The 18,862-nt window shown below is 43.9% G+C and overlaps 1 protein-coding gene across 6 annotated transcripts in view; it reads left to right on the top strand.

Annotated features, from left to right (window-relative positions):
• The window catches only part of COL8A2 (collagen type VIII alpha 2 chain), a 249,830-nt gene that overhangs the window by 213,888 nt on the left and 17,080 nt on the right, over positions 1–18,862 (top strand). For 4 of the 6 annotated variants that reach the window (XM_081962033.1, XM_081962032.1, XM_081962034.1 and 1 more), the window contains one exon: positions 16,056–16,230. In XM_081962033.1, the coding sequence (XP_081818159.1) occupies positions 16,077–16,230 (154 nt within the window). In that variant the 5' untranslated portion in view covers positions 16,056–16,076. Of the gene's footprint in view, positions 1–841; positions 943–16,055; positions 16,231–18,862 lie in introns of those variants that run through there. The other 2 variants (XM_081962035.1, XM_081962037.1) reach the window with 2 other exon arrangements.

Genomic DNA, 18,862 nt, shown 5'->3' on the forward strand with positions numbered 1-18,862 from the left:
AAATTCCTTATGTGTCCAATCACACTTGGCCAATAAAGAATTCTATTCTATTCTGTTCTGTGCCGTCCCATCTCGTCCTGTCCCATGCCATGTCATTCCTACTCCTATTCCTATTCCATGCCAGGCCATGCCATGCCATGCCATGCCATGCCATTCCTACTCCTATTCCTATTCCTATTCCATGCCAGGCCATGCCATGCCATTCGTATTCCTATTCCTATTTCCATTCCCATTCCATTTCATTCTATTCTATTCAATGGTCCATGGGGGTTTCTGCATTTCTCGGCATTTCAAAGTCAGCAGAAGTAAAGATGATCTGTGGTCCTTTCAGAGAGTTTTGGGGACGAAAAAGGGAACTGGGAACAATGGTGATGTGAAAATGACCTAAGACACACAAATACCGAAAGTTTACACGTGAATCAAAATGTGGAGACGTATGAATACAACAGCTGTGCATTGAGCTGCCCTGGTTAAGGCCTGTTGTGGAATATAGCCGATTAGTGCCTTTGTGTTATTTATCCTTTCCATTGGGATGAGATTTGCTTTGTGTGTTTTGTCTGAAGGTCTGATTTGAGGCAGCTTTGAGACTTTGTAAGAACAAGAGAATCTGTGTTATAAGGTAGTAAATTTGCTGCAATCTTTTAGCCTCTTAAATCTTCATTGTTTCAAGGAAAGGTTGCCAAGACATTTGACCCTTGGTTAATTTTCTTCACTCTTTAATTTTCCACATCTCCCCTTGTGTTCCAGCTCTGTGTTTCAGCAGAATAGTTGTATTGTTATTGTACGGCTGGGGAGGCCCTGCATTTCTGTATTAAATTTTATTTCATGCTTACTTTTTGAAGGGGAGAGAAGGAGAGAGCCATGATTTAATTACATTTAACGACTGGGAGATAAACCACCTTAGATTCAGCACAGAGGCAACAGAATATCCCCCAAAGTCATGTAAATTTCAGTTGCAACTAGTGAAATAGGCTTTTTTGTTGTTTGTCTTGTTATATGAGCCTATGGGGTGTTTGTTTCATCTTGCTGATCTTTTTAAAAAAAGTAAACACACGATTGTTGATTGGAAGATAATAAAGAAATCATAGATAACCAATGCTAATTTCTTTTTTTTCTTTTATGAAATAATATTTATTACATTTTCCAACATTTAAAAGACAAAACACATATTTATACTTGTTACAGCTTTTCCATATTGGTGTCCATATTTTTTTAACAATCCTATTTACAAAAAGTTCTATTTCTATATCATTATCCTAAGTTATGTCCTTATTTAAATACTCTCTATACATTTATTCATTTACCCTTTATGCCTTAAGTTTTACGTTTATTCTCAAGCCAGGAATACCATCTATTCCAAATTTGTTAATAGTTGGTTTCTTCCCTCTCCTTCATTTCCATAGACAATCTATCCATCTCTGCACATTGATAGATTTTCCTTCTTATAATCGGGTCTGGGAGGATATCTGGCTGTTTCCAGTTCTGTGCTAGTACGATTCTACTTGCAGTTAATATACGTAATGTTGTGTATTGTAATTTAATTTTCAAGTTGTGAATGCCCCAACACTGGAAGTCTTTAAGAAGATGTTGTATAGCCATTTGTCTGAAATAGTATAGGGTTTCCTGCCTAGGCAGGGGGTCCCTTCCAACTCTGCTATTGTATCTTGTATGTATTGCAATTGTAAACCAATGCTAATTTCTATTAGGCAGGAAATCCTAGGAATCAGCACCTGATTGAGTCAACATGCAATCACTGATATAAGAGATCATACGGACTATGAACTTACCTAGTTTTTAAAAAGATTAAATCACTTCATTGCAGCATCGCAGAGAGTTCTATCCTTGGACGTCACTTTTAGCAGCTAAATGCACATCAAGAAAATGAGTCAATTCAGAAGCATTTTACGAGGCAGCTGCCAGTGGCTATTGGGAAAATTTATTGATAAACATGTGAATGATGGCCGCTTTTGTTTGCAACATTTGTCGGTTACAAACTATATAAGTGGCAGTAGTTGTGATATTGAGGATGGTACACAATTCCTCAAATATCCCTTTTTAAAAAAAAAGTTTAAAAACACAGTAATGTTAACAAAAAGGAAAAATCAGAGCAGGTGAGCCAGTTTCAAATAATGAGCATACCTACAGGTAATCCTCAACTTACAACAATTCACTTAGTGACTGTTTGAAGTTACAGCGTCACTGAAAAAAGACTTATGACCCATTTTCACACTTACAACAATTGCAGCATCCCCTTGGTCACATACCATATTTTTCGGACTATAAGACGCACTGGAGTATAAGACACATCATGATTTTGAAGAGGTAATTTTTTTTAAAAAAAAAAGGTTTGCACTCTGCAGGCTTCCCAAACCCTCTGCACGTGTTTTTTGCAAAAAAGGGGGGGCATGCAGAACTTAAGGAGGCTGGTAGAGTGCTCCTGAAGGCTGGGGGGTAGGGAGGCAGAACGAGCAAAAATAGTCCATTTTTTGCTTGTTTTTATCCTCCCCAGCCCCCAGAAGCACTTTGCAAGCCTCCCAAACCCTCTGCATGTCAATTTTTACAAAGGGGGTGGGATTTCGGGAAGCCAAAAATGCTGTATTCAATGTATAAGAGGCACCCAGATTTTCATCTTTTTTGGGGGGGAAATGTGCGTCTTATACTCCGAAAAATACAGTAATCAAAATTCGAACACTTGGCAACTGACTCATATTAATAGCACTTAGCAATAGACTTATATACCGCTTCATAGTGCTTTTACAGCCCTCTCTAAGTAGTTTACAGAGTCAGCCTTTTGCCCCCAACAATCTGGGTTCTCATTTTATTGACCGCGGAAGGATGGAAGGCTGAGTCAACCTTGAGCTGGTGAGATTTGAACTGCTGAACTGCAGCTAGCAATCAGCTGAAGTAGCCTACTGTACTGTACTCTAACCACCTCGCCATCTTGGCTCTAATGACAGTTGCAGTATCCCGGGGTCAACTAATCCGCTTTTGTGAACTTCTGACAAATAAAGTCAATGAGGAAGCCAGGTTCACTTAAGAACTAAGTTACTAATTTAACAACTGCAGTGATTGACTTAACAACTGTGGCAAGAAAGGTCGTAAAATGGGACAGCGTTCATTTAACAACTGTTGTGCTTAGCAAGAGAACTTTGGGGCTCACTTGTGGTCATAAGTCAAGGACTACCTGATAGCTGTAAGCCAGGGAGTTGGTTCAGGCAGGGGGGCTTTTCACTCAGCCACTGAAGCTGAATGGGTGTCCAGAGGATGTGCTGCAAAAAAAGTCCAGATGATGAGGAAATTGCCAGGATGGAGAAATGGATGGTGAAGATGTCAGAATTTGCAGAAATGGCAACCTTGATCTATTTGATCAAAGAAAACAGCAATAAAGGCTTTTCTGAAAGACTGGAAACTTTATATAGACATTTGGTGAAAGAAGGAAGGGATGAAAGGATGATTTATGGACCAAGAAAGATGTGGATTAAATGAGGGGCTGGTGGGATGTATAATATCTAAGAGAGAGAAAGAATAAAAAGATTGTAATTATCTGTTGAAAAGAAGGCTGGAAGTCATTCGTATAATTCTTCACTTTAGGATTTCCCTCTCTTTTTCATTTTCCTTCCTTCCATCCTTCCATCCATCCATCCATCACCATTCCCTATGTCTTCTAGGTATTTGTTGTTGTTGTGAGTTGTGAAGCCGTGTCTGACCCATCGTGACCCCATGGACAATGTTCCTCCAGGCCTGTCCTCTACCATCCTCTGGAGTCCATTTAAGCTAGCTCATGCCTACTACTTTGGTGACTCCACCTATCCACCTCATTCTCTACTGTCCCTTTCTTCTTTTGCCCTCAATCTTTCCCAGCATTAGGCTCTTCTCCAGTGAGTCCTTCCTTCTCATTAGGTGGCCAAAGTACTTAAGTTTCCTCTTCAGGATCTGGCCTTCTAAAGAGCAGTCAGGGTTGATCTCCTCTAGGACTGACCGGTTGGATCACCTTGCAGTCCAAGGGACTCGCAGGAGTCTCCTCCAGCACCAGAGTTCAAAGGCCTCCATTCTTTGGTGCTCAGCCTTCCTTATGGTCCAACTTTCAAAGCCATTCATTGCAACTGGGAAAACCTCTAGGTATAATGGACTATAATTCCCATCATTAGCTGCCTTTCACTTTTGCTTCCTTCCCTTTTGATTTTCTTTCATATTTCCTTCCTTCCTTCCAATTAGCCTTTTATTCTATAAAAATAATAATATTTTCTTTTCACAAAATTCCACAGTCTATGTGTTGCATCCCCTTCGGGCACCCCTGCGTTGAAAACTGTAGCCTTGGAGATGACTGAACCAAAGAAAGCTGCAAAAAGAAAAAGAGAAGAAGGAGGCCGTGGGATCTGATTCTACCATGATGCTTAATGAACTCCGAGTTCTTATTCTTTTACCCTTTCTACTTTATCCTTGGTTATCTATCTCCATGACCAAAATAGACTTTGCTTTGCTGTTGGCAGCTGCAGTTGCCCTCTTTTGCTTTCCTAAATTGGGGTAGGTTGACACCACACGGACAGACACACACACACACACACACACACACACACACACACACACAAGCACACATAGGAGAGAGAGAGAATAGATGGTTAAAGCTCTTGTGTCTAATCCAAGCTACTCAGGAAGTTAGTCTATGAAAGTCAAGTCTTATTTATTTGGAGTCAATTGAGGAGGATTTATTGGGGGTCCGGGATATGTCAGGAGACTGCCAGGGCTCAAGAGGGACCTTGTCTTTCTACCTCTTCCTTTCATGAACTTCCACAGAGCTACGGCCTGGCGTCCCAGAGACCGAGTCGGTTGCCAGGTTCCCATCTGACCTTTTGCCAGGTTGCCTTGGCGTTGATGTCTTTGGCTGAGTCCCCCATTTCCGCAGATGGGAAAGCCCTGCTCCCACAAGAAGGAAGTGGCCCATCGGGCAAAGCCCAGTAGCCCCGGGAAAGAGATCCTGCCATGCAGATTTCCATGATAATTTCAGCATGTTCGGGTTTGGCAGGCAAGCTAAACAGCATCCTGGCTGGGGAATTCTGGGAGTTGAGGTTCCATAAATCTTAAAGTCGCCAAGCTTGGGGACCCCCTGCCCTGTAAAATAACACTTCTGTTGTTGTACTCCATGAAAGAACATTTATGTTGTTATATCCCATAAATAACATTTCTGTTATTCTTTTTTTTAAAAAAAATAGTTTTTATGGAACATTTTCAAGTTTAAAAACCACAAATAAAAAAAGAACAGAAAAAAAAGAAAAAATACAAAACACAAATACAAAACAGATAAAATCACAAACAACATAACAATATGATATAATTTTGCAGCTTCCCGTATCAGCATGTATATTCTGCTTTTGCAGTTTACTGCTCAGTTATTGCCTTCTTGTAGTTTTTAACAATTCTAATACAAATGTAATCATCATATTGTAATATAATAGTATAATACATATAATCAGATTTTACATAAATACATTTTTCTTCATCATATGATCAATAGTTTTTAAAACTTTCATTTCTTGTTTTGGCTTCTATTCTCTATCTACTTATACAGTCCACTCCATTTAAATTATTCTAATCCTGTCCAGAAAGCCAGCTGGGTGACATTGGGCCATTCATGCTCTTTCAACCCAACCTGCCTCACAGGGTTGTCGTGGTGGGAAAAACGGGAGGATAAAGGTATATTATGCATGTTCACGAGTTGTTTATAAAGTAATAAAGGTGGAATAAAAATCTAATAGTGGAATGCAGTGGCTCAATGGCTAAGACGCTGAGCTTGTCAATCAGAAAGGTTGGCAGTTCGGCAGTTTGAATCCTGAGCACCGTGTAATGGAGTGAGCTCCCGTTACTTGTCCCAGCTTCTGCCAACCAAGCAGTTTGAAAGCACATAGAAAATGCAAGTAGAAAAATAGGAACCACCTTTGGTGGGAAGGTAACAGCGTTCCGTGCGCCTTCGGTGCTGAGTCATGCCGGCAACATGGCCACGGAGACGTCTTCGGACAACGCTGGCTCTTTGGCTTTGAAAGGGAGATGAGCACCGACCCCTAGAGTTGGGAATGACTAGCACATATGTGCAAGGGGAACCTTTACCTTTGACCTTAAAAACCTAATCAATAAATTATATCCTACAATAGGCAAGACTGTAATCCTTGCTCTGCCGGTTTTCTGATCTGGCCTGTCTCAAAACTGTGCCCCTTCCAAGTGGATATCTTGCCATAGCAATTCAGGGAATAAAAAAATCCTCTCTTGGATCAGGCAAAAAAATAAAAGTAGCCCATCTAACCCAGCATCCTGTTTCCATGGGTGCCAACAGTGAGAGTGGTTTCCCAGAATAACAGAATACCAGAGTTGGAAGAGACCTTGGAAGTCTTCTGTTCCAACCCCCTGCTCAAGCAGGAGACCCTATATCATTTCCCACAAATGGCTGTCCAATCTCTTCTTAAAAACCTCCAGTGTTGGAGCATTCACAACTTCTGAAGGCAAGCCGTTCCACTGATTAATTGCTCTCACTCTTAGGAAATTTCTTAATTCTAAGTTGTATCTTTCCTTCATTAGTTTCCCTCCATTATTTTTTTCACCGTGTCTTCTGGTGCTTTGGAAAATAAGGTAATCCCCCTCTTTTTGTGGCAGCCCCTCAGATATTGGAACCTTGCTATCGTGTCATCCCTAGTCCTTCTTTTCACTATACCTGTTGTTGTTAGTTGTGAAGTTGTGTCCGACCCATCATGATAATGTTCCTCCAGGCCTTCCTGTCCTCTACCATCCTCTGGAGTCCATTTAAGCTCACGCCTAATGCTTCGGTGACTCCATCCAGCCACCTCATTCTCTGCTTCTTTTGCCCCCAGTCATTCCCAGCTCTTCTCCAGTGAGTCCTTCCTTCTCATTAGGTGGCCAAAGGATTTGAGTTTCATCTTCAGGATCTGGCCTTCTAAAGAGCAGTCAGAGTTGATCTCTTCTAGGATTAACCGGTTGGATGGCCTTGCAGTCCAAGGGACTCGCAGGAGTCTTCTCCAGCCACCAGAGTTCAAAGGCCTCCGGTTTCTGGTGCTCAGCCTTCCTTATGGTCCAATTTTCAAAGCCATTCATTGCAACTGGGAAAACCTCTAGGTATAATGGACTATAATTCCCATCATTAGCTGTCTTTCACTTTTGCTTCCTTCCCTTTTGATTTTCTTTCATATTTCCTTCCTTCCTTCCATTAGTGCATCCAAGGGACTCGCAGGAGTCTCGCAGCACCTAGTATAGTGAAGGAGTCTTCACTATACTAGACAAACTCAATTCAATACAAATCCCAGCATGGGTGCTGCAAAGCAAAAGAATATGCAGCTGTTTAAATTCTTGCAAACTCTTCTGTGGAAGAAGGAAGAGGAGTAGCATCTCTACTGCATTTGGCCAGGTTGGAAAGCCAGGCTGGATTGTTTTTGAAAAGCTGGCCAGTTCTTGTACAAGCTCTATTTCATGGAGCAGCAAGTCAGATTCAGTGCCATTCCCTCCTTGCGGAGGCCTTACTTGGTTGGATCTCCACTGGAGTTGGGAAAGGAATTCTTGTTTTTAGAAAAGATTGTTTAATGGGGTTTTGTTTAAATAGAGCCAAGAAGTGGATATTAAAATATCTCAGCTGTAGAAATAGATCATTATTTTTTTGCTACATATATATTAAAGAAGTACAGAGAGTGGTCCGATCGATTTTGGGAAGAGCTTGAATCAGCCGTTTAAATTTCTTTCACCTGGCTTGACCTGATGATGGTGGGCTGTCAGCTCTCTCGGTAGGTTGCTCCCTTTCCCATCACTTTGGATGGAGGGAGGAATAGATGGATATTTGCTTTAATACCAATAGCAGAGCATATATTAGCTCAGGGATTATGGAGTCCTTGGTGCTCTCTGAGCTTGGTTGCTGGCCTGCAGGCATTTCGTTACCCACCTAGGTAACTTCATCAGTGCTCAGCCTCAGTGCGCAGCCTTGATGCTGTTGCCTAGTTGGGCAATGAAACATCTGCAAACAACCAAACTCAAGAGAGCTCCACATTTGCTCCAGTGTTGAGAGAAATGCTTTAGTATTGAGAGCACCAACATAGAACTAAGGAGAAATTTCCTGACCGTGAGAACAATGAATCAGTGCAATGATTTGTCTCTAAAAGTTGTAAGTGCTCCAACACTGGAAGTTTTTAAGAAGAGATTGAACAATCATTTGTCTGAAATGGTGTAGGGTTCTCTGCTTGCGCAAAGGGTTGGACTAGAAGACCTCCAAAGTCCCTTCCAACTCTGTCATTTTGTTAAATAAAATATTTTAAAAAAAGAAAAGGAGAAAAATAAAGTGCTGTGACCAAGGAATGGCCTCTCTGTCCAGCTGAACTGAAGGCTTTTGCCTGCCAGAGAGATAATGTATCCGTATTTTTCAGAGTATAAAAGACACCTTTTTCCCCCAAAAAAGAGAGTGAAAATCTACGTGCATCTTATACACTGAATACAGCATTTTTGGCCTACTGAAATCCTGCCCCCTTTCCAAAAATGGACATGCAGAAGGTTTGGGAGGCTTGCAAAGTGCTCCTGGGGGCTGGGGAGGGCAAAAACGAGCAAGAAACCGGATTGTTTTTGCTCATTTTTGCTCTCCCCCAGCCTCCAGGAGCACTCTACAAGCCTCCCAAAGCCTCTGCATGCCCCCCCCCTTTTGGGCAAAAAACGAGGCGTGCAGAGGATTTGGGAGACCTGCAGAGTGCAAAACCCTTTTAAAAAAATTACCTCTTCAAAATCATGGTCCGTCTTATACTCCAGTGCATTTTATAATCTGAAAAATACAGTAAGTGGTAACAGACTGATGGGGGTGTAGAGTAGATGAGAAATCTACTCTGCAGGTAGATTCCACCCAAGTGATTACTGTAGAGAAGTACAACCTCTCTCTTTCTTGCCAGGTGTGGACAGATGTGTAAGAGAATTGGTGCTACTCAGGAAGTTCAGCATGATCTCCTTTGTCCTAAGCAGTTGGTCATTTCTTCAGACCCAGAATGGTCTTGAGATAGACTTCTCCTCTGAGGGGTCATTTTGACTTGTCCAAAGACCGAGTGGTTCAAGGCATCTATCTTTTCAGAGCTGCTGATGCTTTCCAGATTTGCAAAGCCACATCTCCATTGTCCCCGAGTCTATCTGTAGTCCAGGATTTGTGGAGAATGCTAAGCTGAAGAAGACAGTTTCAGGACTGTATCGTACACAGCTTTCCTGAAAAATAAATTAATATGGAAAAATGGATTTTGATGTTTCGTGAAAAAAAAATAGAGGTCGCTGAATTTCTTCAGGCATCCTTCATCCTTCACAGGGCTCTCTGTGCTTGGCTGTTTGCTTACAGGCATTTCATTACCTGGCCAGGTAACAAAATATCTGCAAGCAAACAACCCAGCTAAGAAATCATTGAGATTTCCATCCTCTGTTCTACTTGCTTTCTGTCTCGTGCCAGCATTTGCTTCGTCTGATGTTGACCAAGAGGATAGGTCCTATGGAAGCTTGGAAAATTGATTCTACTACAGCAGGGGTGTCCAAACTTGGGAACTTTAAGACTTGTGGACTTCAACTCCCAGAATTCCCCAGCCGCTGGCTGGGGAATTCTGGGAGTTGAAGTCCACAAGTCTTAAAGTTCCCAAGTTTGGACACCCCTGTACTACAGGAAGTCTTTGACTTATAACTGCAATTGGGATTGAAATTTCCAACACTAAATTAGACATTTGAGTCAAGCCTTATTTTACAGCCTTTTTTGTTGTTGTGGTCATTAAGTGAACATAAAAACCTCCCTTTTTATGACTCTGTAATCCCTTAATGCAAGGTTGTATCTGGCCTTCCAAAGGACAATTGAGGTTGATGTCCTTTAAGACTGACCGATTTGATCTCCTTGAAATGTAAAAAAGATTTTATGTAAAAAAAAAAGATGTTGCGACTCTAGAAAGAGTGCAGAGAAGAGCAACAAAAAGGATTAGGGGACTGGAGGCTAAAACATATGAAGAACGGTTGCAGGAACTGGGTATGTCTAGTTTAATGAAAAGAAGGACCAGGGGAGACGTGATAGCAGTCTTCCAATATCTCAGGGGTTGCCACAAAGAAGAGGGAATCAAGCTATTCTCCAAAGCACCTGAGGGCAGGACAAGAAGCGATGGGTGGAAACTAATCAAGGAGAGAAGCAACTTAGAACTGAGGAGAAATTTCCTGACAGGTAGAATAATTAAGCAATGAAACAACATGCCTCCAGAAGTTGTGAATGCTCCAACACTGGACGTTTTGAAGAAGATGTTGGATATCCATTTATCTGAAGTGATGTAGTTTTCTGCCTAAGCAGGGGGTTGGACTAGAAGACCTTCAAGGTCCCTTCCAACTCTGTTATTCTATTCTATTTTATGCTTTCCTGGATGATTTGAGTCATAAGTACTGAAAATCCAGAGACGGGGAAAAGTCTTGTTCTCAGATTTAACCTAACATAACAGAAACGACACATTACATACACCCATTTAAGGACCTGCCAAACTCAGGCAATGTTCAAATCCCTTTCTTGTAGAGCAGGGATGTCAAACTAGCATCCTCACGGTGTCATCACATGATGTATCAGAACTTTTCCCCCCTTCGCTAAATCGGGCGTGGCCAGTGCATGATGCATCCGGCCCAGGGCCACGAGTTTGACACCCTGTTGTAGAGTTTTTTCCCACTGCATTCCACCCCAACTCAAATTTTCCTTTTGTGCTCTTGACCTTCCCTCCTGTTCTCTCTCTCTCTCTCTCTCTCTCTCTCTCTCTCTCTCTTTCTCTCTCTCTCTCTCTGTCCCTCCCTCCCTCCCTCTCTCTCCCCCCCTCTCTCATATTCTGTCTCCACCTCACTGCTATTTCAAGGAAAAGCAAGTCAGGAAATTCCAATCCAGTTCCTGGAGAACTTGCTCCCTTCCCTCCTCCCCTCCCAAGCAGGAAAGGACCAGAGTCTTTAATTTTTTTGCTAATGGCGATTGCAGTTCAATTAGTCCGCAGCACTTTTTGGTGTTCTGTGTCATTAAACCTGTCAGAAAATAATCCCTCCTTTGCTTCACACAGACCCTTGTTTGAAGCCCTGCTTCGGAAAATGTTGTTTGAGGGGAAAACGGTGTTTATGGAAAGCCTTTTAATTTTACACAAGTGGGCCCTTTAGCTCGTCTTATGAAGCATCATAAACCATCAAGATTCCTCATAAGCACTTGACCAAACAAGCCTTCCACTGACGTTTCAAGAAGCACCACGTTGAAGAGTTACTGCCTCTGGCAGGACTCCAAGCCAGAGAATTATGCCTCTGACATATCCATTTTTTAAGCCTCCAAACGCAACGGGGGATTTTCTTCACACCCGTCCTTTGAGCCAAAGGTTTCCAAAGGCAGCAGAGTGAGCTCTTGAGTTTTGGAAGGGGAGATATTTTCAAGAGCCAGATCGCCAAGAAATCTTCCGAAGTTGAGAAAAATAAGAGTCAGAGAGACGATGGCATCATTTGTTTAGCATCTCTTACCTTTCCTCGACTACTTTATTTTTTATTTAGTTTATTTATTTACTTGTCAAGCATGTATTAGACAACATATATAAGTATAAACATGATTCTGAATACATGAAATGGATACCAATAAAAGGGGTTGTTAGGACAGGGATGGTAGGCACATTGGTGCGCTTATGCACGTCCCCTTTACAGACCTCTTAGGAACGGGGGTGAGGTCAACAGTAGACAGTCTAAGGTTAAAGCTATGGGGGTTTGGGGATGAAACCACAGTCAGGTAGAGCATTCCAGGCGTTGACCACTCTGTTGCTGAAGTCGTATTTTTCTGCAATCAAGTTTGGAGCAGTTTACTTTAAATTTGTATCTATTGTTTGCCCCTGTATTATTGAGGTTGAAGCTGAAGTAGTCGTTGACAGGTAGGACATTGTAGCAGATAATTTTGTGTGCTACACTCAGGTCAGACTGAAGGACGCGTAATTCTAAGTTGTCTAAACCCAAAATTTCAAACCTGGTGGCATAAGGGATTCACAGAGGAGTTTTCAGAGAATTCTCCGATCAAGGTGGACACCTGCATTCAGGATGTGTTTTGGAGACAAAGCTTTGAAGGTGTCCGTGCTACAGCCTCGTTTAAAACAAATGGCCTGATTCAAAGTTATCTATCAAAGAGTATCCCTAGTGAAGGTACACGCAGGGCAGAAAACATCCTGCAGCCAAGACACCCATTTGCACTACTCTAGTGACTCTGAGGGCACAGATAAACTTCCAAGTGGCCTCAAGGACTCTCTGGAAGGATGCAAATGTCTGCAAGGAATATACCATATTTTTTGGCGTTTAAGACGCACCTTAGGTTTTGGGGAGGAAAATGGGGGGGGGGGGAGTTCTGCCTACCACATATTCATCTGACTAGCGTGGTCTGATTAGTCTGGTCAGCTTCAGCACATAGGTTTGTTGGTTTTGCGCGCACGCACAAACACACACTTTTTATCCCCTGGTTGGGGATGAAAAACAGCTTCTAAAGCACAGCTGATCATTGGAGAGGGAAGCAATGAAAATAGCAGGGGAAGCCCGGAAGATGGCTTCACTTGCTAGCGCCTCGTTAGGGCTGAAAAACAGCTTCTAAAACACAGCTGATCATCGGAGGGAGCAGCAAAAGCAGGCAGAGCATGGAAGTTAGCGCCTCATTAGGGCTGGAAAAAAGCTTCAAAAAAGCTACATTTGGAGTGTAAGACGCACCCAAATTTTCAGCCTTTTTAAGGGGGGGGGAGTGCATCTTATACTCCAAAAAAGGACAGTAAGTCCTTCCTTTCCCCACCATCCAGTCAGAGCTGAAGAAGCTTCTTGGATGAGAAGTGAAACGTCTTCAAAGAAAAACAAGAAAGTCCAGTTGCCTCTTGAAAAAAGCACCTTTGGGACAACCATGATCTGGATGACTGAGAATCCCCATAGTCCAGGGGTGTCCAAACTTGGGAACTTTAAGACTTGTGGACTTCAACTCCCAGAATTCCCCTGGCTGGGGAATTCTGGGAGTTGAAGTCCACAAGTCTTAAAGTTCCCAAGTTTGGACACCCCTGCCATAGTCAATCAGGAGAATATCTGTAGCTTGGTATTGAAATGAAGGCTCCTTGATGCTCTCTGAACTTGGCTGTTTTGTTCCAGGCCTTTCATTACCCAAACTATGCAACGTCACTGCTGATGTTGTTACCTGATTTGGGTAGTGGAAGATCTGCAAATGAAGCTTAAGGACCCCTGAGTCAACGTTGCTTTTACACGCTTCCTTTCTTGCCACATCTCCCAGAGTTTCGCTGTGCACTCAAGTTGTATCCCAACTGCTCGCAGCCTTGCCCAAACAGGTGCTCCCCAGATGTTCTTGGCTCCCGCTTCTATAATCATCCGACTGGGTGTGCCAGGGATATGTTGATTGAGATATAATGGGAGTTATGGTCCATTGCAACTGGAGGGGAGGGAGGGAGAGAAATGTGCTGAAATTATGAGCTTCTATTCATCCTTTGAGCGCCTTTCTGCAAAAGAAGGCGAGAGATGGGTGAGTCCTCGAATCGTCAGAAGATAAATAAAAAGAGAAGCTGGTGGGCAGGAGAGGGCAGATGCCCCTGTTTTAAATCTACTCCCTTCTTTGCCCTCTTGATGGGAGTGATCTGACGATGGGTATGAAGTGAGCAAAGCAACACCGGAGTCCCCAGAACTCTCAGAAGTTCTTCTAAGCCTTGTTGGTTTTTTATTTTATTTTTTGGATCAAAGAATCTATCTTCTTTATTGAAATTTCAAGAAGGAGGAGGAGGAGGAGGAGGAGGAGGAGGAGGAGGAGGAGGAGGAGGAGGAGGAGGAGGAAGAAGAAGAAGAAGAAGAAGAAGAAGAAGAAGAAGAAGAAGAAGAAGAAGAAGAAGAAGAAGAAGAAGAAGAAGAAGAAGAAGAAGAAGGGGGAAGTTGGATATTTCCATGCACTTTCAGCATTTCCATAAGTTTACATGAGTTCCATAAGGGCTCATAGTCACTCATGCCTTAGTTGCCCCTTGCTTGGACTACTGCAATGGGATCTACATGGAGGTGCTACTGAAGAGCATCTGGAAGCTGCAGCTGCTGGTTCAAAATACAGCAGGATTTTGGTACTGCACGGGGCCTCCCAGTAGACTTCCAAGTGCAATTGAAGGTGCTGGCTGTGATCTTTAATATGCTACATGGAATGGGATTGGGTTACTGGTGGGATCACCTATCCTCCGTGGCTTCTGCCTATCCTACCAGATCTAGCAGAAGAGGCATGCTTGGAGGTCTATCTTCTCTGTCATGGTGCCAGCCTTATGAAACAGCTTTCCGGGCCCTGAGCCTGTTGGAAAATAGTGAAAATCTGGCTTTTCCTCCAAGCACTGGAACCAGGAGGTTGATGGATCTGGCAAGGGATAGTCTTCATACTATTTATGTTGTTTGTATTTGTTGCCACGGATTGCACCAGTGGGCTAAAACCCATTTTGTTGTATTTATTTTGTACAATGACAATAAAGGATAGATGGATGGATGGATGGATGGATGGATGGATGGATGACAGGCAGGCAGGCAGGCAGGCAGGCAGGCAGGCAGACAGACAGACAGACAGATAGAAGATAGATAGAGATAGGTAGATAGAGATAGATAGATAAATAAATAGATGGAAGATAGACAGACAGACAGGCAGGCAGACAGATTTAGTGGATAAGCAGAAGTTTTATAGGGGCCTCAGCCTTGTTTATTGGTTTAAATGATCTTTTTGCTATATGTGTTTTTATTTTGTTCCTTTTGGTAGATGGATGGATGGATGGATGGATGGATGGATGGGTCCCATAAAAGTTTTTAGAAAACCATAACATCATAGGGGTAGAAGGGGCCTTTGTTGTTTCTCATCCAAACCCCTGCTTAGGCTCTCCCACTAGTTCTTCCACAGCTTAAGAGCTCTTGGAAGACATTTCTTCTTATTTTCAACTTGGATCTCCTTCTGTAAAGCTTCCACTCATTGATAGCATGACAATTTATTGCAGCCCAGCCCTGGTTTTGAAAGTGTGTCCAGAAAGCAAGGAGAAAGTTGAGATAGTAGAGACCCTTCATGTTGTTGGAGATGGGGTATTCATGGCTCTCCTTAAAGCACACATTTTGTGAATCTATAAACCTTTTCATGGTAGTCGTTTTGGTGCAACATTCGTGCCATGCTCTCAAAACTCCCAAATTCTTGCTAGATCACAAACAATTACCTGCCTGGAGGATAAATCTGGTAAGTTGAAAGCTGTGACCTATGATTGGACAGGAAAAGAACTAGGTTGACAATGCTTAGACAGCTGAGGAGAGGCCAAGACGGGGCACCAAAGCCAAGCTTTGCTCTCGGAAGAGCTGTTGGAAGAAATCTCCATCTGGGTTAAGTTCCAAGTGGGGAAAAAGACGCTGGAAACATGGAGGTTGCTTGGAAAGATGTTTTAATGGTGGACAGGGTCACGTGGCTTGAGTTCCTGAGCAGAAAAGGGGCAGAGATGCTGAGAGTCCCCGGTTTTATGCCCTCTCTGGGGCCCCACCTCTGTTTCCTGTTCCTGTGTAAGAAATGTATTCTGATTGGTTGCTGTCAGAGATCATAGCTAGCTTTGTAGGTTGTGTGCTAAGTTTGGTTGAAACTTGGTGGGTGGTGCAATGAACGGCAATGAGATGGGGTAGATCTTGGTTATGTATAATGGGCTGGCTCAGGCCTTAATGGCCCATTGACAAAGGTGGGGGCAGCTATTAAGAGTGAACCTGTTTCCTGCCTTAAAACATGTTTCTCTGGCTCAGGCCTTAATGGCACTTTGACAAAGGGGGGGGGGCAGAGTTTCAGCCTCTTTGAGTTTCTACTTCTCTTTTTAGGGGGAATATTCTGCCTTTTTAATATTTCCTAAAATATTTCGTTTTCTAGGAGAGGGGTGGGTGCTAACCTCCTACAGAGCTTCCCTCTCCCCACAAACCTCCCCCCACTTTTATTCTGGCTCGTGGGCCTTCGAGAATAGCTTGGAGTTTCCCTCAAATAACTTTGCCTTCCCTCCTTTTTTTGGTTACAGGGAGAGACTCAGTGAGGCGCCATGCTCCGTGAGGTGGCTCTGTGGCTGCTGGTGGGCATCTCGGCAGTCGCTGGAGGGGGCCCCGGAGGAGGTTATGCGCAGATGAAATACATGCAGCCGGTGGTGAAAGGGCCCCTCGGCCCTCCGTTCCGAGAAGGTAAAGGCCAGTACGTAGGTAAGTGGCACCCAGTGGTGTGCAGGGAGGCCAAATTTGAGAGAGGACAAACGAGTTTGCTTTGGGAAGACATTCAGCCTATCATCTTAACCTTGTTTGTGTTGGCTTTTGCGTTTCTCGTTTTGAGTGTCTGTTACAGTCAGCCACTCTGAAAAGCTTGCCAGATGCTGAACAAATGCCTGCGATATATTAATTACATTTAAAGATGTCTGTCTGGTTTTCCCCAGCAAGATAAAGGATAAAGCAATATCTTTATCTAGCCTCTGCTGTCTGATTCCCACAGCCCCTTCCTTTTTACAATGGGAACCAATGTTAACCAAGAGACGGTTTGGGGCCCAACTGTGAATTACCAAAGGACAGGAGGAAACTGGACTGGTCAGATTCATGCAGTACATTTACTGGATTAACTCGTTTCTTGGATTGCTCACTTAACAGGGTAACAGAGTTGGAAGGGACCTTGGAGGCCTTCTAGTCCAACCCCCTGCTCAAACAGGAGACCTTATGCCATTTCAGACTGCACCGAATGAGAATTGAAACACATGTCTAATTGTTGATTAACATACTTGTCAGTTGTATACCCTTGCTTTGCTATGGAACTATATGATCAGGCTGGATGAGTTGACAGTTAAAGCTTGAACATTAATGAATAGTTACAATCAGTCTCTCCTCTCCCCTTCTCTCCCTCAGGCTTGCCCCCTCTCCTATTCCCCTTCTCTCCTCAGGCTTGCCCCACAGAAGCCTCTCCTCCCCTATTCCCCTTCTCTGCCTCAGGTTGGCCCAGTTGATCCTCTCCTATCCCCTTCTCTCCCTCAGGCTTGCCCCAAACAAGCCTCTCCTATCTTATCCCCTTCTCTCCCTTTCAGGTGGAGAGGGGAAGTAGAATATCTAACTCCTTAGCATCACAGCCTTTTTCAGGTGGGGAGGGGGAGTAGAATGTCTAAATCCCCAGCCCGCAGGCTGGATGAGTCATGCGCTGGCCACACCCATGCCCAAGTGGCAGTTGGATCAGAGTTCTTTTCAGGTGAGGAGTAGTAGTAGAACATCTAATATCAAGTTTGGTTAGGCGTTGTGCAAATCCAGGAAATGGGCCATTTAAAGTAATTGGTTAAAATCTACCTTGCGAACATAGACAAGTGTGTCTCTCGCTACAGTGATTATCCAGGAATGACAAGTGTCTGGTGTGAAGTTACATTGTTCTCCCTTGACAATTGCCAGGTGGGGGGGAAAGTCTAGGGCATAAATGGAAATGAGAGAGATGAAGGTATTCTTCGTGGTTGTAATAAGCCAGGGGGAGGGGGTGAACCCTCTAAACAAGTAGCGTGCAATGGGAGGACGTTGCTAATTGGGTAGAATGTGGCTGCATGTTTTAAAAGAACGGGGAGGGTTTAGAAGGCCTTGTGATGCTCAAAAGGATCCCCACCCAGTTTGGATCATTCCCAGACTTTACTCACTTTTAAATAAGAAGAAAATAAGTCAAATTTAAAAATACAGCTTACCCTCTAATCTGCAAGCGGAGAATTGGTTACCTCACAAAGGAGCTGCATTTGAGTATTAAAATACTCAGCTCTGGAGCCCAGGGACAAGCCTCAACAGTTCTGCATTTGAATAGGATTTTACAAGTTAAACATAGTAAAACCGTACCAGCCAAGCACCATGCGTCTCTCATACAATCACGGCTTACAGACGTGCTGCCTTAGCTACTAAACTCTATAGCAGCGATGGCGGACCTTTTTTGGCTTGCATGCCACAAGTGGGGGGAGCGCAGGGGGGTCGTGTGCGGGTGTGCCCCACCCATAATGCAACGTGCGCCCCCCCCCCATTTTTACATGCTTTTTGTGCCCTCCCCAGGCTCCAGAGGCTTTATAGGAGCCTGGGGAGGGCGAAAAGAGCCTCCCCCGCCCCCCCGGAGGCCCTCCAGAGGCTTCAGGGACCGTCCGGAGGGTTCCCTGAAGCCTTCGGAGTGCTTAAAACCACCCTCCGAGCAAACCGGAAGTGACTTCCGGTTTGCTCGGAGGGTGGTTTTAAGCGCTCCGGAGGCGTCAGGGAAGCCTCCAGACGGTCCCTGAAGCCTTCGGAACGCTTAAAACGACGCTCCAAGGAACCCGGAAGTCACTTCCGGTTTGCTCGGAGGATGGTTTTAAGCGCTCCAAAGGCGTCAGGGAACCCTCCGGACGGTCCCTGAAGCCTCCGGGGGGGGGGAGGCTCTTTTCACCCTCCCCAGGCTCCTATAAAGCCTCTGGAGCCTGGGGAAGGCGAAAAATAGCTTTTAAAAAGGTGAACTCAGCTGGCCAGCGCGCGCATGCGCGCTGGCCAGCTGACAGGGCAGCGCCTCGCGTGCCCTGACAAATGGCTCCATGTGCCACTTGTGGCACGCGTGCCATAGGTTCGCCATCACTGCTCTATAGTGACTGTTCACTGCTTGCACAGGAAAATTTTGACCGGCCCACCGATTGTTTCCTGGAATTTAGCCATTTCCCTCCTCTTGACAATGAACTTTAGATGAACTTTTCATCTAAAATGATACGGTCAAGGTTGACCATCGGATCTAACATCTGGTGGGCCTTCAAGATGGAAGGACCAACGTTTGTCTTCACCCATGCTGATCTTTTTCACTGTTTCTGCCTTTGCAGAA

The sequence above is a fragment of the Natrix helvetica genome (genome assembly GCF_964273705.1).
Source record: "Natrix helvetica genome assembly, chromosome: 9".
Classification (NCBI taxonomy): domain Eukaryota; kingdom Metazoa; phylum Chordata; class Lepidosauria; order Squamata; family Natricidae; genus Natrix; species Natrix helvetica.